At 42.3% G+C, this 24,060-nt stretch overlaps 2 protein-coding genes across 2 annotated transcripts in view; one reads left to right on the forward strand and one right to left on the reverse strand.

Annotated features, from left to right (window-relative positions):
• unm_sa1614 (un-named sa1614) overlaps positions 1 to 4,091 on the forward strand; it is a 16,006-nt gene extending 11,915 nt beyond the window's left edge. Inside the window, exons 22-28 of the mRNA XM_070958936.1 lie at positions 169 to 442; positions 850 to 1,017; positions 1,144 to 1,207; positions 2,214 to 2,257; positions 3,089 to 3,243; positions 3,443 to 3,568; positions 3,882 to 4,091. Of these exons, the coding sequence (XP_070815037.1) occupies positions 169 to 442; positions 850 to 1,017; positions 1,144 to 1,207; positions 2,214 to 2,257; positions 3,089 to 3,243; positions 3,443 to 3,568; positions 3,882 to 3,956 (906 nt within the window). The 3' untranslated portion in view covers positions 3,957 to 4,091. The remainder of the gene's footprint in view (positions 1 to 168; positions 443 to 849; positions 1,018 to 1,143; positions 1,208 to 2,213; positions 2,258 to 3,088; positions 3,244 to 3,442; positions 3,569 to 3,881) is intronic.
• A 3,235-nt stretch (positions 4,092 to 7,326) lies between these two features.
• Positions 7,327 to 24,060, reverse strand: st3gal8 (ST3 beta-galactoside alpha-2,3-sialyltransferase 8). Its single transcript, XM_070958482.1, has 9 exons — positions 23,977 to 24,060; positions 12,366 to 12,735; positions 11,758 to 11,881; positions 11,533 to 11,671; positions 10,150 to 10,343; positions 9,893 to 10,072; positions 9,176 to 9,221; positions 8,911 to 9,030; positions 7,327 to 8,692 (listed from the first exon to the last, which is right to left on the reverse strand). The coding sequence occupies exons 2-9, from the start codon at positions 12,514 to 12,516 to the stop codon at positions 8,525 to 8,527; spliced, it is 1,122 nt and encodes a 373-aa protein (XP_070814583.1). The 5' UTR covers positions 12,517 to 12,735; positions 23,977 to 24,060; the 3' UTR covers positions 7,327 to 8,524.

Consider the following 24,060-nt stretch of genomic DNA (forward strand, 5'->3'; position numbering starts at 1 on the left):
TAACTTCTTAAAGCTGCTTTCCTTCATCTTTCTTTTGTTTTATGTATTTAAGAAAATGTAGTTTAGTCAAAAATCATGACCGTAATTCTAATAATCATTTTAGTTTAGTGGTGCGACTCTGTTCGCCATCAAACTGTATGAACTAACTTCACTCCCCCTCTGTTTCAGAACGGTCCGGTGAAGAAGGAGCGCTTCTCCTCTTCCTCATCCTCCTCCTTCACCTCCTCCTTCTCCTTCTCCTCGCGTCCCTTCAGCTTCAATCAGTCCACCTCCTCCTCCATCACCCCATCCTCCTCTGGAGCAGCTGGAGGAGGCCTGCTCAGCGTCGGGAGGAGGCTCGCCATGGCGATGGAGCTCCACAGCCGGCCCTCTGGCTCCGCCTCCAGCCCCCCACCTCCTCCCCCGTCCTCCCCTGCGCCTCCGCTGCCCCCGAGGGTCAAAGGTGAGCTTAGATTCTGATTGTTGTGAGTTTTATCGTTACATGTGAATTATTGTAGAGGTTCATGAAGAAAAGCTTGTATTCCAGTAATGGCAGAAATAATAGAGAGTGTGAACAAACGAAGTTCTGTCGCTGGTAAAAGCCTGGTGAAACACAATGGGGGAAGGGTAATTTGTGCCGACTGAGCGAGTTCAACAGAGTTTGTAGCACAGCAGAAACAAGTAATCAGGGAGTTCAAACAGTGTTGGTGTGAAACAGGGAAAGTATTTTCAGTAGAGTGTTGAGTATGACGTGACAGCAGGTCAAAATGGAGGAAGTGTTCAGTTTCCACTAACGGCAAATTAAAAAGAGCAGATCAGGAATCAGGGATCAAATATTCTTAATCATCTCTACTTCCTGTCGTCCTCCAGCTCCCAATGTTCCTCCTCCTCCCCCTCCTGCTGGGGGGGAGGGAACTGGGGAGGAAGATGAGGAAGAGGGGGAGGTCTTCTTCCCCCTGACAGGAAACAGAAAGTCGACCCCTCCCCCTCCCATTGCCGTCCGACACAAGAGGAGCAGCTCCGAGTCCAGCAAGCACGGTAACATCTGAGAGACATGCTGCAATTAATCTGTCAAAGACATGCTGTGTTATTAACTCTGAGTGTGTGTGTGTGTGTGTGTGTGTGTGTGTGTGTGTGTGTGTGTGTGTGTGTGCGTATGCGTAGATTACGGGTTGCCAACCAGCCCCAGGATCTACAGCGGTCCAGACTCCTCATTTAAGAAGTGTGTGTGAGTATCTGAGTCACAATCACATTGAATTTACACATACATTCACATTTTATTACATTAAACCAAAAGGCAGCAGTGATACAAAGGGTGTAACATCAAAATTTAATAAACATGCGAGACGTCCTGAGCACATGAGGAGTCTGAAGCTCAAATAACTTGAAAAAAGGCAACAAACACCAACAAAACTTTTGAGCCAGCAAGCAGAAAAGTCCAAACAGTTTGCTGAAAGTACTGAATGAATGATTTAAAAAGAGAAGGTTTAAATAGATCATTAACTTAAACAATAAGACTTAAAGGTCAGTTTGTCTATGTGCTTAAAAAGGCAACTTAGAAAGGTTCTTTATTTAAGCACTTTGACGTAGCATCACCTGGATGCATGAGCATCCTCAGACTTACAGGTCAGTGTGAAAGATTTAGTGGCATCTAGTGGTGAAGCTGCAGGTTGCAGCTGCTGACTGAAGTAGTTCCTACAACATGCTGAAACCAGGTTGTTTCTAAATATGTTTTCTATAAAAAATCATTGGCCGCACTGTAAAACTTTCTAAACTTGGCTTTGATTTGTAACTAAAATTCTACTGAGATTCCAGAAATAACAAATATGTCTGGCTGAATTGTGTGGAAATGTGTCTAAAATGATGCAGCAGATGTAAAATATTTCCAACTGATGGAGGTGGAGGCATAAAAAACATCCTGTGTTCACATCCTGTGAATATTTCCCTCAGTGGAAACATTAAAGAGCTTCAGTGAAGAGTTAGACACGATACACAACATGTTTGCCTGCTGCATTTAAATCAAGTGAAGAAGAAATGTATGACTAAAGACAGGAGTTTATTTTTATCAGTGTGCACTGAGGAAACACTTCCTCAGCTGACCTGACAGACTGTACTGACCTCTGGTGGACTGATGCTGAATTGCACAACAAATAATTGTCTGTCTGTCTGTCTGTCTGTCTGTCTGTCTGTCTGTCTGTCTGTCTGTCTGTCTGTCTGTCTGTCTGTCTCTCCAGGCCATCTTCTCCTCTCAGCTCGCTGGCTGAACGACCCAACAGAGGTACTTCCTGTTCAGAAACGTCTGTTTCATCTGTTTGGAGTCTGATGAATCTCATGTGGGACTGTTTTTTAAATGTTAGCTCACTGTGTTGACACTGGAGCTCAACCAGCGGAGTACTTATACAACAGATTAGTTCTTACTTAATTATTGTGTTGTGATGATCAGTCAATTAATTGATTATTTGATCAAGACAAAATTAATTGGCAAATATTTTGATAGTCAATCGTTACACCATGTTTCAAGCAAAAACATTTTATTGCTCAAAGTTCGCCTGATCTTCCTGATTTCCTGGTCTGGCGTTATGGTAAATAGACGATGCCACGTTTTGGGGAAAATTTGGTGAAAACTCTTTTGTGTTTTCTGAAATTTTATAAACCAAACAATCAATTGATTTGAGAAGATAATCTGGAGATTAATCGATAACAGAAATAACTGTTAATTGTTCTGCTTTATTTCCGGCCACTTTGTCTGCATTTTGACATTCTGACAATATTCTTATTTTTTTTCCACCTTTTTTCTTTTGCTTTGAAGCAAATTTATACATTGTTTGATATATAATTTAGACAAGAAAAAATATTACAAACAAAAATATCTTCAATATTAAAAATAAGAAAACAAGCTGCTCAAAAAGTTGTTAAATTAAAATTAATGAATATTTTTAAATAATGAATCAATAATTAAATGAATGAAATGGCCAATCTGTCAATCGATTGATTGTCCATGTTAACATTTAAACACTTAAACACGTCCTCATAAAGGCTTTTTTTTTTTTTTTTTAATTCCATAAAGTAACTTGACATTGAAATATTCATTTTCGTTTCTTTCTCTGAGGTTTCCGGAGGGCAGACAGTGATGGTAGCTCCTCCCACATCCTGCACCCAGCCAGTAAAGCCCCGCCCAACGGGTCTCCCACCAATCATCGGTCTCAGAGCTTTGAGAGTGAACGAAGAGGCCCCGCCCCCAAGCCGCTGCCTCGCAGATCATTGGTGAGTTCTTCAGAAACCAGGAACCACATAACAACACTCCAGCATCATCAGCAGCCCAGAAACCCTCTAAGAGCCACAGTTTGGGTTGTTACTCAAAAAAAGTAATGTGCTACACATTACATGTTACTTATAAAAAAAGTCATGTATTAATATTTATCGGTATTACAGTTCTTCAGCGTTATTTACTTGTGTCCATCAGCCTCGGGGAACAACGAGCCACCGGGTCGAGGCGCTGTATGACTGCCAGGCCGACCACCACGACGAGCTGAGCTTCTCTGAGGGACAGGTGCTGGTGGTGCTGGGACAGGAGGACAGCGATTGGTGGGTACGTATCATCACCCAGCGTACGAAGTCTTTTATATCTGCAGAATCACACACTGAAGACAGAACAACCCTGATCTGAAAGCAGCTTGGATGTTCGACTTTATTCAGTGTGTAAAAAAGTGGGCGGCGACATGTTGAGCGCCGTGTGACGTCCTCTCAGGACGCGTCTGGGAACTGAAGATGCGCGGGTTGAAGTTGTGGAAGTGAAAGTCTTTCTCTTTCTGTATTGTCTTTGTACTGTTTTCAGCTGAGTTTATGTCAAAAAGGATTAACAAATTGTGTGTGTGTGTGTGTGTGTGTGTGTGTGTGTGTAGCATGGGTACATAGAGGATGAACCGGACCAGAGAGGTTTGTTTCCGTCCTCCTTCGTCCAGCAGCTCTTGGACTGACACCAACCTGGACCGAGCCAGACCAGGACTAGTGCAGACTCAGGACCAGTCCAGATCCAGACCACATCAGTCAACCTGGAGAACCAGAACCTGGAGCTCAGGAGAACCAAACCACAACCAAACCAGATCAGTACTGTGCAGCCGAAGCTGAGCCCATGAGCTGAGATGGACCAGGTCAGACTTTTTTTTTTTGTCAAGCTCCACCTCGCAGGACCGGATTGATCTGGTCTTGACCAGCTCCAGCATCCTGTGAGTGCACGTGATAATGTTGCCATGGGGACGGCCACGCACAGACCAATCAGCGATGCTTCAAGGCTGATGTTGACAATACTTTTATTTATTTATTTATTGAAAATTAAAATATTTTACTAAGCACACAGAGAGCGACAGCTCACTTCAAAATAAAACAATCCACTGGACTTTTATTTTGAAGTTCAACTGAACAACTTTTTTTATGTTCTAATTTATTGTTATTGATCCTGTGAAGATGCCACAACAAAAGCCGCTTCTGTCCCATTTCAGGCTCTGCCTCCAGGGAGGGGGTGGGGCTTACAAGGTCCAACACGTGACCAGGGCACAAGGGATTGTGGGATACTGAAGACCGAAGGATAAATGCCAGTTTGCTCTATATTCAGGTAAAATCGGTCTGTAAATGTGGGCATCAGAGGAGGCGGAGCCTAAAATGGGACTCAGCTGATGCTTCCAGCTGCCTTAGATGTCACAAGACATCAACGCCGCGATGAGTACGGCAGCGTCCTGCCGCCACTGTTACACAAATTTATTGCTCAGTTTGCTGATTTTTCATGCTATAACAGCATTTTCTATTTATCACTTCACACCAAATAATTCCGATTCAGCAGGAAACTTTCCTTGTGATTAGAAAATGCATGTGTCTCACTGAAGACCCACGAACACTCGCGTGCAGAGACAGGAACGATAACACGACTCGCATCCCATCCTCACAGCGGACACTGAGCTGAATGTTTTCACGTTTCTCAGCACAACTTTTCTCATTTGAGTTTGATTGTATCAACTTTTACCTCCAGAGTTTTGATGTGAGAAGAAAAAAAACTTCAGTTTTGTTTCATCTTTTCTTTTTATTTCTTTCAGAGTGACAGTGGAGGATTTACATGTTTCTGAGATATCACAGTGCTTCTGTCTGTTTGGTTACTATGAATGAATGAACAGATGATCAGCAGGTTGTTAAGTGAAACTGACATTTCTTTCTTTTATAACACAGAGTCACAGTTTAAACATAAAGAGCTGAATTAAAGCTGTGATAATTGAACATACATCATACAAACATCTTGTTTGGTTAGTGGTCGTCGCTCTGCTTTACATCTACAGATCACAACTACTAGCAGCTGATTGGTTGATTTGATTTCTGCACCTTCCTGCATTCTTGAAGGAAATAATCTCTAAATTTCCAGACTGCAGGGAATCTAATAAGCACAACTTTGGATTTATACACTCGACAAACTTAATTTCTTTTCCTGTGAGGAAGTTAATCTTTTTTTAACTATAACATAGTCTGCAATTTCCAAAACATGCATCCAGATGTCAAGTCCAGCTCAGGACTCCAGAGGGCTGCTGCTCTGTCATTTAGTGGCAGAGTTTTCCTCATTAGGTGGATAATTTCCCAGTTTACCAGCAGAAAGTTTCCCCGGAGAAGCCAACAAAGTGTTGAATCCCAGCAGTGCATGAAAACTATTAAAATGAGCAGCAGATGTTTCCAATTAAACCACAGCTTATGATGACTCAGCACTCAGGTGCATTCAACAACAAGACAAACAGGGTTAAAATCTAAACTGCAGCTGAGTTACCGACAGAGCAACAGCGTCCGGATAATGATTCAGCATTTATGATTATTTATAGAGGCCTCAGCCCGCTTCAAATGGAGTGCTTGTGGGATCATCTAACAGCGTCTGAAACCTCCCTTTCCGACAGCTGCATCTGACAATTTTTATCACTTTCAGGAGAGACGGTCTGAAAGTGTGCTGTTATCCCCATTTGTGCATTGGGACCACAAAGAGAGAGTTGTTGGACAGAGTTCAGGGAGGTGGTGGGATGCAGCCAGGAGTCCATGCCTGCAGCCTTTTCACTCCGCTTTCCAGAGTGGCTGTTCGAAGCAACTGTGAACACTTTGCCTTCAGACATAGTCAAACAACACTTCATGCTAAAAACTGCTTTTCTGCCATATCCCTGCTGTTAGACGCTAAACCAGCAAGCTTGTTTGAAGCTGACTGAGCTCTTTACAAAGCGGTTTCACACTGGCGGGTTGGTCTGAATCTGGAAACAAATCCCCAAAAATTATGTCATGTCAAATGTTTTCCCAATCCCATACCTGCAAAGTCAATAACCAATAGTCTGTGTCCACAGAGGTTTAAAAGGTTTATCCACTAGGGGGCAGACCAGGCATCAATTATTGCTGCTAACACCAGAATCTGTGGATACACTTGCTACATAAATCTGTTACATTTCCTCTCAAGAGACAATAACATTAGCTAGTTAGCATTAGCAAAGGCACGACACTAAAACAAAAGGCGCTGCTTACTAGTGCAAGACGTCGATCCGCTAAATACGCTTCTGAAGAACCGATTCGTTTAGCAGTGCAGGATAACTTTTAAGGTCAACATCTGTATTAATATTGAAAACAAAAGTTATGATAAAAAATATTTTTTTCTACACGACAAAAATAAGGCCAGTCCAATTAAAATGTTTGAAACCAAAAGTCAAAAGAAAATGTATTACGGTTTTTTCAACTCTTAAAAACTGAATGATAATCTGAAAGATGGACGAACGGATAAATTATCTGATGTCTTAATCCAGTCTTCAGGCCAGATTTCCCAGGTGACCCATAACCCACATCTACCATGAGGGTGTGTTCTGACATCCATGTACACACTGATATGGCATATTTGTCTTCGCCCAGCAGTCGTAGTTTGTTCAGCCTGCTTACTTCACATCGTCTGCCGCATAGTAGACATCGTGCAAACAAAAAAAGCGCAGCTGAAATAAACAACTTCAGTAAGAGGGATGATCAATCTCAGATTCAGACTCAACTCAGTGTGAAAACGTCAACAGGGACATTCAATAATCTGTGACTGACTGTCAGCAAAGGTATTTGTTCATTCACAGTACAGGTGTGAAAGCCCTGCACACTGTCATCTACCTGTGAGAGGAAATCCAGCAGACAGCAGATGGACTCCGCTGCTGCCTGCTGGACTGGTCAGTCTCTCGTCATTCATATGGTTGGTTATTTTTGGTTGGACTTTAGTACATTGCACTACATCTTCCATTCATTCATGCACCCCACACACTGATGATGTTACTGATTGTTTGACTTTGTCTCTGTTAAGATTTGTTTAATAAACTTTCTTTAAAAGTCGTGCAGGCCTCCTCGTCTTTGTCACTCCTATCAGCTGAACGTGACTCAGAGGAGTTACAATCACGTCCGTCCACTAGTTCAACAGTCTGCAGGTTAGTCACTGACTCACATCTTAAGTTATGTCTTTACTATTAACTTTAAAACATGTGAAAACAAAGAAAATGTTCCTGCGCTGGGCAGTCAGTGAAACCAGCTGAAAACCTGCACGCTGTTGAATCATCATGGAACACATGCAGAAGATCAAACACAGGCTGAGAACCTCACACAGGCTCCTCCCACTCACTGCCTTCACTGACATATATGGCCGAGACAGGAAGCGTCATCGCTGATGTGAAGGAACTTAAAAAAATGTTATCGCCCAGTTTCCAGCTCCAGTCTGTCAGGACGGAAACATCATCCAGTTCAGGACGGATTGCTTTAAGGTTCAGGTAGAATAAATGGATGGATTATAAATGATATAAAATATAAAAAGTCTTGTAATGTGATTGGACAAAGAAGTATCAACGTGGCTTCTTTGACTATTACTTCTCCAGGGCAAAGTGCTTTGATTAAAAAAAGAGGCTATCCCTGTAGAGTGTCTATAAAATCCAATAGAAAAAATATATAAAAAAAACGTCTGTGGTTGTTTCCCACTCAGAGCAAAACTCATGTGGTCGATCCTTACAGTCGCAGACAGCAGCGGCTTGTCTGTTTCAACAGTGGAGGGTCCCGAAAAACAGTCTGTCTTCAAGTTGAGCTGGAACTCAAACCAGCGGGGGTCTGCACAGAGAGCGTATCTGAGCCCCGCCCACCCCGAAGGCTCTGTTTACAGGTAATCCAGGTACGTACACGCCTGGACGGCCAACTCAAAGCACGCATGTAATGATTGACGTGCAACAAGTTAACATGTCCGATTCCTGACCACATGTCCATGGCAGCCATTCACGGTCCAGAGTCGGCTCAGATTTATTTGTCAGTGCCAGAGGACGGCCGGGCGAGTCGACGCTCAGCCACAATCAACCCAACTAGGCTTGATATCAGGTCGAGATCCATCTGGTGCTCGGCCTCAACAATCTGCCAATCAGCGAGCAGATCAGTCCGTCAGTCAACAAGTCTGTCCGTAGGTCAGTCAGCACTGCTGCATGTATGCAGGTGTGTAGGTCAGTCCGTCAGTCCGTCGGTCTGTAGGTCAGTGGTCGTGTCACAGGTGTAGGCGGATCTTGCCTGCCTTGGCAAGCTGGTGGATGACATGCGTTTCGAACTCGGCGCTGTGGACGCCGGTCTTCCTGAAGGCTCCGGCGTAGCGGTTTTCCTCCCAGTAGTGATGCCAGTTCCCCTGCTCGTCGGCACCGTAACCGAACACTGACACCTGAACACAGACAGGAAGTGCAGCCATGAAGTACTGCAACATAACATCTACGTCTCTCTCTACGCAAGTGTCCCTGAATGCACCACGATGTGCAGGGATACTAAGACTAATATAATCAAACATGGATATAAAGGAAGAGTTTTGCTGTGTCCCTGAGTTTAAGTTGACTAAGCGTTGGGGAGTATGCAGGTGACAGACTCCGCCCCCCTCCCTCCTACCTGGTCACAGGTGTGCAGAGCGAAGATAATGGCCAGCATGCCGGTGGACGGGTAGCGGCCGTGATGCTCGGTCCAATGATCATTAACATACTTGAAGAACACTGGGTTCACCACCAGAACCTACACACACACACACACACACACAAATGTATGCGAACATGTGAGTGTACTCTTTTCTTCACTGTAAAATTTTAACCATTTGGATGTTTCAGGTTTATCTTCATGTGTGTGATGTGGAGAGAGCACGACGGAGCGCTTATTTTACCTTGTCTTTATCCGCCTCCACTCGGTCTTTAACCCTCATGTAGGTCCTGAACACAAACAGAAAGAGTTATTGGTCAAAGTATACTTCAAGTATTGCATATTAAACAGTATTTCTCTTCATCTATTTGCATGTCTGCACATATATACTACACATATAACAGCAAGTTAACATTTTATCCCCTCTGATGTTAAATATTCAACCTCATACATACCAAACGCTCATAATCTGGCATATTTTTGAGTATAGATGCATGTCTATCATCTGTGTATAATATACCATGCAGCTGATCTGTCTGTGTGCTTTCATTTCATTTTTAACGTGCATATGTAAGGCTCTGAGTACATAAGTACACATTTTAAGCTGTGTATGTATTCATCTACTGTATGTTTACATTTACGATCCAGTTTAGTATTTTTACACATAATACATACAGAGGTCACTTTTTTCTATTTGGTGCAAATTCATATAATATGAATTTCTACATGTTGATGTACATGTCTGTGTTCATAGTAACATACAACGTTTCTGTACAATATAAAAAATACATTTTTGTATATATGTCTGGCTTAGATTTGTCTCAGGATGTATGACACATTATACTGTTACAGTATATTATATTCTTACAAATCTATCATATATATTGTTATATAGCTCGGTGAAACTGATAAACTGGCATCTGAGTGTTTTTTCTCTCTATGTTTACTGGATACTTCATACATTTTGATTTGGCCAGTCGACAGCGCGCTGGTCAGCCATTCTAGGTCCCTCAGTTTAAACGGCAGGAGGACGAGGCTGACGCCATGTTCGACATCCACCGCGCTCTCTGGATACAGGAAGTGATGTGTTGTCCGGTTCCCGACGTCTTTCTCGAATCCTCGAGTTAACGCCTTGTTCATCCTGTAGAGGAGAGAGGTGAGGAAGATGAGGAGCAGGAAGCTGGGAACATAAAGACGAGTGATCTTGGACGTACATACCGGATTACATAGTTGTGGGAGTTGATCAGTTTGCCGTTTCCTGACTGTCGCAGTTTGCCAGAGTTGCCGACCACGGCGCAACTACGGCAACGGGAGGGGAGGGGCCTGAAGTCCACGGTGGGCGGGGGAATGACCTGGAACATCTCTGACATCACTTCCTCTAGAGTCTGGTCGTTACCGGACCGCTGAAGACCCTGTGGAGAGGTGGAGCGTATCACATTGTATTTTAATGTAGGTTTATTAAGTTTATTTTATAGACACTGAGAGTCTTGGTCTGACAAAAACGAAAGAAACAAAACAAAAAGACACTTTCCAACAGCTCTAAAAGCATTTTTTTGATTCTTGTTTTTGTTTTATGCCGTAGATCGTAACCGTAAAAACATGCATGAGCAGTGTAACTGCAGCACACAGCTCTGGTTGTTCTTGTTTAGCTCTCACAGAGCAGATACAGCATACTGTGGCTCAGACTGATGATGTTAGCAACATTTCTACCCCCCCCCCCCCCCCCGCTTCAATCTACTAATGGTTTCTGCAGCAGGACTGAATCTATAAATGCAGGAAAAAGACTCAGACCCTTCATCCAGACTGCTGACAGCTTCGACCAAAAATAAAAGCTTTTTACATTTCAGTCTTCTGAAAATACAGATTTTTATGATTGGTCCTGACTATTTACTGAAACACATTGTATGGCCACAATGCAGCAAGTTACATACTCTTCTTCGGTTTTTGGTTGTCTGTGAGTCAGCTGGTTTTGCTAGTCTCAGAGTTGACACATCAATTAAATGTTGTCAGGTCACTTCCAGCCTGCAGCCTGTAATTATTTTCTGTATAGGGGCTCACACTGTGTTACTGCACCACGATCGGTTAAAGAAAGCAAAAAAAGGCACCTAAAAAAATGTATTTATTGGTGATTTACTTAACTGTTAATGTAGAGTACCAATACTGACATTATGATTATCTGCAGTTTAATCACTGATTGTGGAATAAAATTACATTAGTACAAGAAAAAACAGGATTGAGGCACATAATGATTTAAATCCAACAGTGATTTGAGTGCCTTTTATGTGTATGTGCAGTGAAGCTGCTGTGTTTAATAAAATCTCTCACCCTGATTTATTGATTTCTGTGCATTAACTTGCAAAATGATAACAGCTCTGCAAATACAAATTGTTTAATTGACTGAACTGAATTAGTTTACAGTAATAACACATCTTAAACTTGGGCAAAATTAACAAAGCCTTGATATACATTCACGATAATGATCCTTTTTAATCTAACCCGACTTTTAAATTGGATTTCAAACCTCAGACTAATAAATCATCATGTAGAAATGTACTTTTGTGGCTTCATCTTATCCTAGTTGAAGTAGGAGTTCATCCTCACCAGCCACCATCTGAGCGCGTCAGGGTCAAAGTGTTTGCTGGTGTCTCGGAGGATGGGCTGCTGTTTGGGGTCATAGCGCTGGCTGAACCAGTCTGACCCCCCTGGGTCTGAAACACAGGACTCAGTACAACCACACGACCTGAGAGAGGACGACACAGAGGAGTGAGATGGGGACAGAACAGGGAATCATGGGATACACAGAGTCACTGACCTCCTGTGTCTTACCTCAGGACATACTGGGAGTCCTCTAAAGGCTCCTCCTCGGCTTCAGGTTGGATATTCCTGGAAGAAGGGGGGGTCATGGGATGGTCTAGGGTCAGATCAGCGGGAGGCGCTGTAGGTTTAAATACTGCAAACACAAACAGACTGAGAGTCAGCCAACACTGCATTACGGGAGTTCTGCTAATCCTGTTAGCACCTCTGAAAGAATCACAACACTACTACTGCTACTATTATTCTAATAGTACTAACTACTACTACTTCTACCTCTAATACTTCCATTGGTAATACAATTGCTGCTATTGCTACAACTTCAAGTACTTCTACTGATACTACAGTGTACTGCTACTACTACTGTTATTAATTGTGCTATTTCAACAACAACACAATGAGCTCTGGTGGTCTTTGTGAAATTTAAACAAATTTGGAAATGATGAAGGACGATCAGACAATCTTCACATATGTGTGTAACAAATTTGGGGAATACTGATCGAAACTGTGAAAAGTTAAAACTTTTACAGATCCATTGTTAGGATGGACGACACCGTAAACACTCCAAGTTTTGTCAAACTGAGACGTTTTTTACTCCAGCGACAGCGACATGAGCTCCCCACCTATCTCCCCGCTGGTGGGCGTGGCTCGGCTGATGGCCAGGGCTAATGACAGCGGCAGGAAATGTCTCCTTTGGATGCTCTGACTGGCGAGCATGAGGAAGACGATGGCAGCAATCGCCGCGGCAACACACATCTTTCTCCTCAACAACATGGCTGGACGGATGACGAGTGGCCGGCAGACAGAGCAAGCACGCGTTGATCAACCGTTCAGCCTGCTATGTCAGCATGGCTGGACTGTGTCATCTGGACATTTTCCCCTGTTCTGTCGTCCCTCTGCTCGGCTTCGTCTCCATGGAGCCTGAACGTGTAACTTCCTGTCCTGTGAACTGTGCTGCTTTCCGATTGGCGAAGACGGGATCTGTGGTCACACCTGTGTCAGACAAAAAGAGAGACATTGTCAACAATAGACAGATCAAGAGGAAACTTTTTGTTTGCAGACTAGTTGCTGGACTGCTGCAGAGGTAGATCATCCATTACAGACATCATGATCTGAAGCAGGTTCAAGGAAATTCTGGGTTTTATGCAGTGCAGCTAATCAGATACCCAGTAACTCAGTAATTCTGAGGAATGTCCGTTATCCATAACAAACAATTTATCCATGACACACTATTTAGAAGAAACTAAGTGCTCATAGCAAACAGATGACATCACCACAGCTTCTCTTTGCTCTGAGAAAACTTGAATCAGAATCAGGAAATGAGCAAAAAAAAAAAAAATAAGGTGAGGTTACAGGAGTTTATCATAGACTCTACAAAACATGGCCTCCCTGACGTCACCCACAGCTTTTGGAAGCCTGACTCGCCGAATGAAGCCTGGTTGCTGAAAGCTAGCGGCTAGCTGTCACTCAAAGCAGCTGTGCCCATAATTATGCATAAATTTAAGACAACTTAAATGAGAAGTTATATCAAAACTCATCCCTCGTACAGTTGTCGTGAACCGGAAAATCAGCTATTAACAACACCATTTTTTGTACCAGGCAGCAAACACGTTTATTTCTGCTGTTAAGTTTCAATATGGGGGTCTATGGGAACTGTCTCGGTTTTGGAGCCAGCCTCAAGTGGCCGTTAGAGGAACTGCAGCTTCTGACATCTGCGTTGGCTTCATGTTTCAGCCCCAGAAGTTGCTGCTTGGGTTCAGCACAGAGAACATTATCTTGTTATTGTTGACGATGTCATCACTGCTGCTGATGATGATGATGACTGAACAGTTCTTCAACACTGACGTCATCTACAACAACAAACACGATGCCTTCTACCTTGAAAACACAGCGGGAGAAAGAGAGGGAGGTCCAGCTTTTGATTTTTGCTGATGAATGGAGTCACCCTTTTCCTCCCTCTTTCTCCCCCACTCCCTCCTCCTGCACCACACCTCCCCTCTCCTCCTGCAGGAATGTCTCCCTGCAGACAGACTCAGGCTCTGAATACCAATCAGATCTGGATTCAGTTCAGCTTCTCCTGTTTCAGTTCTCGCTCTCCTCCTTTCTGCTTCAATCTCTCTCTCTCACTGTGTGTGTGTGGTCTAAATCAGCTGACCTGTATGTGTGTGTGTTTGTGTGTGTGTGTGTGTGTGTGTGTGTGTTTCTTCACTTCTCTGTTGTGTAAGTGATATTTCTTTCCTAATGTTTGTTGTAACTGGTTCAACACACTCAGTGCTAATAGCATTAATTTCCCCTCTATTCGCCCACTAAAGCTCCTTTCTGACCTGCACCTCGTTACATAAATGTGGCGACAAATTCACCTTTCAAGAAACTTTAACCAAAAAGTCTCGACATGAATCTGACAAGGTTGGAGCTGTAATATTTCTGTAGCACCTCAACTGTTCTCAAGTCTGAACTGAATGTGATACATTAACATAAAGGCTACATCAGCACATGGTTCAATACAGAGATATAACGCACATCATTTTCAGCCTGATTCGGTTCACTGCAATGAATTCATCATATGATTATACCAAGGTCACATGTTTGTTTATCTCAAAAGGTTAACAGATTACGTTATTATAGTTCAGTCCACAGGTTATCATCCCTTCAGCAACATAGCTTGTGTGGCCGAAGAGGTTCCACAGGTTTTGTAGGTTTTACTTCAGCCTCTCTTTCAAACTCAAAGCAGACTGAGGGATGTCGGACTGCTTCAGGTTTCCAGGCCATTTAAGTGCCAACGTCCGGAATTTCAGTGCGCGTCATAACATCGCTCCAGAAAAGGGCCCAAAAATGAGCGTGTCGACCAGGCGTCACGTTTCCATCGCCGATAAATAACCGTGACTACTGCAGAGTCCTTTGGCGCGGGAATGAATTGTACCCACTTGCACTGAATGAGTGGGTGTTTGTGGTTTTTTGTCCAGTGTGGAAGGGGTTTTAATGTTAGATGTATTTTCATCTTGCTCAGTGTTATTCAATACTATTACCTACATTATCTTACCAAGAGCAGTCTTTTTTTTCCAGAGCTCAGTGTACAACAATACTTAGTAGTTCTTAAAATTATAGATATTTTGAACTCAGCATGAAACAACTCTCACAACTCTCTACTGACAATATGGAAATAACATTTCTATTTGTGCTCATTATCCAATGACTTGTCACTGCTTGCAAGATTTTTGCCTTTTGACCAAGACAAAAAGAGGTAAATGTATGGCTGAAAACAAACAGAGCAAAAAATGTTCTTTATTTCCTGTCTGAAAGCACTCTAAACCATGTAAACACTTGTAGATTCACTGCAACTACTGCCATACATGTACAGTCACAGTAACTGTGGAAAACAAGACCAGAGGAGACGAGTCAGGACAGATGCTGATTAACAGATCAACACACTTGCACATATTTGTTCAAGTTATTTGTATCCTCCCCAGGCAGGAAAGGGCAGCGCTCCCACGAGAAAAGCTGGGAAAAGTCCCTGACAGGAAGCTAAGCTTCTGGATTGGCATCTGCATTAGCATGTTAGCACAGACCTTGAGTGTGTGCCATGTTTACTGTGTAAACTCGCCCTGGTACAAAGGCCTCAGAAACAGTCCATAACAAAGTGACCAGCTGGATATTTGATGTGGATCTGTCTACACAGAAAACAGGGACACATGGATCAACGTCTCTGTTAAAGGTTAATTCTTGGAATAAGAGCAAAGCAGCCTGCAGCTGTCTCAAAATCAGCTAACTACAAAACACCTCAATGTAGGTGCGACTGCCATGACGTCATCGGCTGAGACTTCCATGATATCCTCTTCAACACAATGCAAACAACCAAGAAGAATGGGGGGGCGCCCTGTTGCAATGCTATAACTAGCAAATGAACAGAGGAAGGTCTGCGCTTCATCTGTTGACTTCAGAGTGGTTTTGTGGGCTGCCATTTAAAAAAATCTGGGCCGAGAGAATAAAAAAAAAATGGTCGGTGTGCAGGATGTCCGGACCACGAAAGCCATGAGTCTAGTGACGACCAATCCGGACTGCAGGTTTAAACTCTGCTGCAGGATTTTATTTTCGTGGATTGAAAGTTGTAAAAATTAGCCTTATTTATCCTGATTTGGGTAAAGCTCCTGACATGACAAGACAATCCTCTTTGCTCACAGGCATTTTTCAGCTCATTCAATGTTTCCTGGTTTATTAAATAGATTTTATTTTCTTTGTGCACAAGAGATGATACCTATGTGGAGAATGTATTACAGAGCTTGTATTCAGCACCCAAGATGTGTTGAATTTCTTTCTGCCTATATCTAATCTTGTGCTGCTGGAGCTTTTCTGTTAGTCTGACAGTATTAAGCTCAAACAGATTTCCTTCACAAGGCTGTTGAACTCAGCAGGCCACATCCTGTGTTCAGACTCAAAGGTACTTATATTCTTTAGCCCCTTCATGACTCAAAGTACACAAGTTTCATGACAATACAGGTGAATCAATTTGAATTCAAAAATTCATACAGAAATATTAATGGTCCTACCACTCAGATTATTGTTCTGACTTTGAAGTTAAAGTCAGATGTGAGACCAACGTGCTAAGAAGAAGAAGAAGAAACGTACTTTATTTATCACGTCACACAAGTGAGTTACACTACACGCCATGCTTCTCGTGAAATTATATTTCCGCATTTGACCCATCCTCGGACTGTCGATCCTCCGCGGCAGACCAGGAGTGGTGGGCTGCCAGCTGCCAGCCGATGCCGGTGCCTGCGCCCGGGGACCCATCTTTTTTTTTTTTGTCACCATTGGTCAGGTGGTGATCTTCTTGCATGTCTTTAGTGGGGGTTATTACAGAGGAAACCTCGGGTGAACACGGGGAGAACATGCAAACTCCACACAGAAAGGCCCCCTATTTTCCTCGAGCAGCAGCACCAAAGGCATGGTGGAGGACACGCCACCAGCCACCAGACCTTCTAGCTGTGAGGCGACAGTGTTACCACTTGAGCCACGGTGTTACCCAGAACATTAACGTACAGCGGTGCATGTCTGAAAGAGGTGGAATTCGGAATTTCCCTTCGAGGGACGAATAAAGGAATATTGAATTGAATTGAGGCTGAAGACGATGCTGAGGTGCACTTCAAGCTCAGTTCAGTTCAGGTTGTTACGGATTAGAACGGTTATTTTAGCGTGTCAACTGGCAAAAGTTATGAATAGTATCAACTTAGCACACCGATCCTGGTGGCGTTAAAACACTGCAGATCACTGACTGGTCAGAGAGAATTTCTTTGATTAAAAAACAAGCCGACCAAAAACGTAAGGTGAGAAGTTACTGCGACTCCCAGGGGGCAGTTCAGTGACAAACATCCAATCACAGAGCTTCAAATTCTGCAGTGTGCTCTGCTGACGTCAAGCTGAAGCCAACGACACTTTGTTGCTTTTTAGTCTGGGATCAATTCGGTAACCATGGTGACAGATTTAAGCATTCTAAATTAGCTACAGCTCCGATTCACACCACTGACTTCCTTCTTCTCCATGACAACAGCAGCTGAGGCTCATGGGTATTGAAATATTGAGAGTTGTCCTCCAAGCAGACAGAAAAATAGCTTCAGATTTCTCTGAAATAAAGTTAAAATAATTTAAACTGACGTTCAGAACGTAAAACTTTAAATGTCAAAATGGTATTAAACGAAAACAATGACCTAAGGTTACGGCGGGGACAGACACACACAGAGAAACAGTGAAGCGGACAGAGGACAGGACGGTGGAGAGTTAATGGCTATCAGCTCAGTCACAGTGTCTGCATGTTATTTTAGGGTTCGGAGGATGGGGGGGTGGGGTGACGGGGTCAAAGGTCACATGTCTTCCTGTGTAGAGAAAACCATGTGACAGCACTCCTTCCTGGCTCTCTCTCTCTGTGACCTCTGACCTCTGTGTTGACACCAGAATGGAAACCAGCTGTTCTGCTGATGGAGTACAGAGACGAGCTGGAAAATAACGACACCACAGAAGAAAAATGGTGTCAGTTCTCGCACAGAGCCGCACACCGCTGAAGACTAATAAAACTTGTTTTACTGTTCTTGCTGTATTTTTCTTCAAGGAACAGTTGATGCCATTGAAGTTAAGAACATGTTTTCTACAATTTCAAATTCGCTCATTCACGATATGTTAATTCTTGGTTTATTAAAACGGTATTAAAGGGTCAGTTTGACTTTTTCACTATAATGGCATCTGATCCGTCAGTTAGTTTTAGTCTAATTGGATGGCAACAGATTCTGAGGTTTCTGTCTCTGTCTTGACATCAGATTTCTGGTCAAATAGTTTGATCAGATATTGATTACAACATAGTTCAGACAGACCGCATTTAGGTACTAAAATAAAAACATACTGAAACTCAGGTTTTCTATCAAAACTAATAATTCAATATTTTTAACGATATCCAGCTCTAAGCAAACCGCTGAGAGCCAGTGATTTAACCTCACATTTAATTTCTACATACTGCCTGACTGCATGTATTCATACATTAACACTGTAATCTGCAGCATGCAGTGTGACTGTACTGTACATGTCCACACTGAGCCACGAAGGACATAATTACAGAAAAGTTTCCAGGTCCTCACGAGACAGACCGTCACAGAGAATTTCAATAAAAACCAGTTCACAGTCTTTTAGTCCCGTTTTTTGCCTGAGCTCATATAAACTTAGACATAAAACAAGTTGTTTGAATTGTACGGTACTCCAAACTACAGCGGTTAGAAAACTACTTTGCAGCGTGAATGTGCAAGAAAAACTGACAACAGGCAGCGCCTCACTCTGTAACGTGATGAATAAATGTCATGTGATCCTGCGACCGTTAATACATAACGGCCCTGATGCTGGTGTGCTAGACAGATAGTGTGAAATGTGCAAAAGGGATATGAAAAACCGAACAGAAGCCACACGGTACAGTTAAACTTGTCTATGAGAGAAAAGGAAGTGACAACCCCCCACGAAACACAAAGTTGAACTGAAGAACGTCAGAAAACAACGACTACATGAAAGAAAATAAAGCACAAACATAAAGGTCATATTAAGATGAAAAGTTTCGAACATGTTCAAGAGAACATGAGGAAGCTGCTATATGCAAACATTATTCTGATTGTAATGAGGAAGCCTAAAATAATATGCCTACATGCAAATCACCAAACTTTCAGCTTCCTGTTCTGGACTGCTACAAAAACAGGTTGTTGATCTTCTTGTTTGCTGTTTTTGGATAAAGTAAGAAGACAGGAAATGTTTTTGGTTCATCCAGTGAATTCAACAGGTGAGCAGAGAGAAGAGCTTCATCACATTAGTTTTCAAAAGATGACACTGCAACAAATTTGAAATAACACGTAGTTTCTTAACGTTAAGTCAACCACGTCCCACATGGCCTATCCTAACATACAGAGCGGCCGTGGGCCCCTGTCAATGACCCCATCTCATTCTCTCCAGCCAGTCTGACAGAGGGGGTGGGACTGACCTCACATTCGGGAAATGCATATTTTTTCCTTGATTATAGAAATGCAGAGGAAACTAATGGAAGCAGCAGATAAAGAGCAAAGCTTGGCAGCAGTAAAAGGACCCTGTGAATTCCTACGATGCAGAAAACAGACAGAAACACGGAAATGGGCGATAAAAATGGAATCAGCTGTAAAATCAGGGTTTTCCCTTACTTTTAGAGTGTTTTTTCAAGCAATAAAGCCAAACAAACAATTGTTCTGCCCTGTTTTGATGTCACACAGAGAAAGGCAGCGTGCTAGCAAAAGAAAACACTTCAACAAACTGTCAGAAGCGCGACCACATCTGCAGATACAAGACTCGAGTTCGCTGAAGAATGTATACACACAGCCAGATATTTTGTCCAACCAACGGTCCAAAACCTTCATTCATTTTCAATAAAGTACAAAAACACAGCAAATCCTCACATTTAATAAGGTGAAACCATCAAGAGTTTCACAGTCTGACTGAAACAATTAGCAATTATCATAATAGTTGGCAATTAGAGAAGAAAAATCACAAATTGATCGATAATGAAAGGAATTGTTAGGTTCACTCCTATTTTCAAAATCTAGTCTGCTCGGATCATTCATTCGTTCATGCTAATGTTACCAAAGGCAGCTGTGCTGAGCTTCACTAAGTCGGCAAACACATGGATGTACAAATTTACGAGCGCCCCGGCTGTGTTGTGGAGAATATTGACTCGAAATAGATGACTATAAAAAAACATGTCATTTTTCCCACAGCTGTACATCATAGTCATGTAAAACTGTATAAGACAGTACAGCCATGCTAGCAGCTCTGAGCTGAATGCTAACATCAGCATGCTCACAATGACAATGCTAACATGCTGATGTTTAGCAGGTATGATGTCCATCATTTCAGTAAAACGTGCTAGCATGCATGCATTTGCTAATTAGCACTTAACACAAAGTGCAGCTGAGGCTGGTGGCCATGTCATTAGTTTTCCAGGATTTTGGACAAGAATCAAAGTTTTGGTTTCCACGAAGGCAGCAGAAACAGGACATTGTTATTTCCTGTAAGTGTCACTGACCAGACACAGGGTGGAAAAAATGTCGAGGCTCAGCTCAAAAAGGTTTGAAGGGACCAGAGGAAAAAGTGAAACACACACACACACACACACACACACACACACACACACACACACACACACACACACACACACACACACACACACACACACACACACACACACACACACACACACACACACACACTTTAAATGGTGACTTCAGACAAAACAACACTGGTCAGAAACACTGACTTCCTGTTACAATGCTGACTCACAGTCACTCAGACACAAACAAGGTAACTTAATATTACATTCAGTATTTATGCTCTCCATAGAGTAATTGTCCTTGTGGTCCAGCTCTCTGCTCTGTAAAGACAACATCCATTTCCTGTCTGTCCTGGAAGAAGGATCTCCTCCTCTATTGCTCTTCCAGACGTGTCTCCCTTTTAAATGAATTTTTTCATTCCTCTGAATTGAGGCTGTGGGGATAAAAGGTGTCACACACTAGACAGACTGTAAAGAAAAATCTGCGAATCTCAGCCGAAGAAATAAATCTGGCTTGAGACAGCCAGTCATGTCTGTAACAATCTGTTTCTGAAGTTCAGATTTAGAATCAGGCCTCTATAATTACATCTGTCCAAATACAGAGAAGGAGGTTTGACTCACAGACCACACAACCTCCATCTGTCATTATGTTCCTGTGTGTGTCCCACTGTCCTGTTTCAGATGTCACATCAGGCTAAATACCATAAACACAGAGTCACACATCACATCAAACACTGTCATTTAAAAACACGAACACGAACACGCACACGGAAAGGCAATATAAAGACACACAGCAAGAAGTAAAATGTCTGAATTCATCACCGAGGGCCACTTTTCTACATAAATACTACAGGACAAGAGAATATGTAATAACCATAAAGCCAAATATCCCTTTATGGGAATAGACATAAAGTGGATAAAATAACATAAAACGCCTAACGACATCACTAATATTCATTCATGGGGACAAGCGCCACGTCTGTTAGAAATACTAGTAAGACTGTAAGAATACGACATCGAAAAACGTGTAAGCAGGTCATTACAGAAGTAGCTGTTCTAAGAGGTAAATGTTAGTGATATTTGATTTCCACTAGTACAAGAACCCACTGGACTGTTTCATGGACACCACAGCTGTCCCCTTCACATCACTGTCCTATTGTAAGAGCACTGCAGGAGGTTATAGTGATGTACAATACGGTTCAAATGTGCCAGAGACACAGTATTTAAAGATCATGGATGCTACAGAAACAACTAACTGACCAACTATTATTGGAGTATTAGGATATAGTCAAATACAATAAAGTCAAAACAAACCAACCAGCAGAGGCTGCAATGATCAGTCAAATAATTGACCGATCACCTTGGATCGACACATAATTAATTGGCCACGCTTTTAATTATCAGTGAATCGTTTTAGTAAATTTTGAAGCAAAATTTCTCTGATTTCAGCTTCACTCGTGTGAGAAGATGCTGATTTTCTCTGTTTTATATCATCCTAAGATGGATGTTTTTGGATTTGGGGCTGTCAATCGGATGATACAAGACTTCTGAAGACGTCTCTCAGACTCTGGGAGTATGTGATGGACGTTTTTTGCTATTTTCTAAAAAAAAAAGTGATTCATTTATTAATCAAAAGAGGAATCAGACAGATCAGTAAAAGGCTGTAAAATATATCAGGAAACAGCAGGAGTCATCACAATGAAGGTTTCCAGTACAATAACTCGCCAAAGATTTAATCATGTTGATGCAACAGTCCTCAAAATATCCAGTATTACCATGAATCAGTCATCACCATTAATTTTAAACATTGTCCACAATGACCTAATGCACAATGTCGCTGGCAAATTTCGTCTGACTATGCATGTTACTGCAATTTAAATATCAAAGAATTACTGCAGGAACAACTGACCAACCAATGATATCGTAGGAGTATTAGCGTTCAGGAAAGAGCAGCTGAGCGGCTCCGACAAACTGAAAGTATCACAGAAAAACTGCGGGAGACGTCAGAATGAAGTAGACCTGAAATAAGATAACTACAGACTACCTGCTAACTATGCCTAATTATAGGAAAACTGCAAAAGATAATGATACAGTGGAGTACCATCAAGTCAAAATAGGGCACGGCAGACATACTGTTACTTTAAGTATTTCTTTGGTAAAGTGTGGGAGATTAAATTAGAGTTAAGTACAATGTACAATGGGGCGATACTGTAATTGAAGACAACCTACAAAAATATCTGTATTTATATCTATTTTTTATAAGGTGACTATCAAATGAAATTGCAGGAATATCATAAAAGATAAACGTTACACCCAGAAACTGCTCTGTTTCTTATGCTGCTGTAACGCTAAACTGCATGCTCCTGGGGATCAATAAAGGTTGATCCTATCTGGGAATCAATACAGTTTATGTTAAGTGTTTTTATAGGAAAAGCGTAGCAGATTGAATTACATTAAAGTACAACTATATCAAAACAGAGCAGACAGTTCATAGAAATATCACTGCCGTACCAGTCAATCTGCACAAATACTGTAAAAATAATACTGCGGTGGAGACTGACCAACTAATTTTAATATTATACTGTAAGAGATTTGAATAGTGAAGCACAGTGAAGTCAAAATACACAAATCAGGTACAACAGACAGACTCACGAATACTATCACAGTACTATATAAATATCATAGATTGAGTGTATTGTAACTCACTGTACCTTATCTGGGGACCAATACATTTTTTATCTTGTGTTTTTGTAGGAAACGTGTTGGAGGTAACGCTATTGATTGTTGTGTCTGGTGAAAACATGGATGTTATGATGAAGTAGAGCTGCAATAAGACAAAGGCAGATTGATACCATAAGGATATCATGGGAAAATAATAACACAGTAGAGTTTAAAGGCCAGTACAGGACACACTACTTTAAAGTTATGAATAACAGGTACTGTGGAAAGAACTGACTGACCGACTGATAGTACAGGAGTCAGGTATAATTAAATTAAAATGGGCTGCGTAGTTATAACGGTAAACTGTACCAGATGCTATGATGTAGTTGGCTTAAAATAAGAAAGTAGAGGAAAACTACAAACTTCTCTGATAAAAGATTAAGATATGGTGAAATGTATAAAACTAACATTACATGCGGTGGTCGTCACTTTTAAATCATCATAGAAATACTGCGTGAGAGTACTCGAAGAGCCGCACAGTCCCAGTAGACAAGCCGTGGAAATACGGACCGAGTACTACAGAACATCACAGGGTTTTGTGAGAGAAAGTGCAGACAGAAACTCTAAAGACAGTCTGTACCCCCTCGGCCCCCTCCTCCACCATGTCTCTCTCGCTCTCATCGTCCTCGCACCCCTATTCTTTTCCACACGTACACACAAAACGACAACAAACCACACGAACAGGAGTGAAGCAGCGCGAGGGCAGCCCGCCGCAAAATCAGCAGAAAACTGCATGAAGTTTGGTGCAAACTTTCCGAAGTTTCCAGTCAAGTTTCCACCGTGCCACCTCTCACACACACACCGACACCGACACACACACATACGGAGGCGTAGCCGTTCACAGACACACACTGATCCGGTAAACAGTCGGTCAAAGAGCACAAAGCTCCGCTTACAGCAAACTCAGGGGGACTCACATCAAGCAGCGGCGGCCGGGCGGCTTTTCTTCTTCTCTTTGTGAAGCTGCAGAGTTCAGGCACGAAGATGCAGAGCGGACCGCC

This window comes from Chaetodon trifascialis, chromosome 3, assembly GCF_039877785.1.
Source record: "Chaetodon trifascialis isolate fChaTrf1 chromosome 3, fChaTrf1.hap1, whole genome shotgun sequence".
Classification (NCBI taxonomy): domain Eukaryota; kingdom Metazoa; phylum Chordata; class Actinopteri; order Chaetodontiformes; family Chaetodontidae; genus Chaetodon; species Chaetodon trifascialis.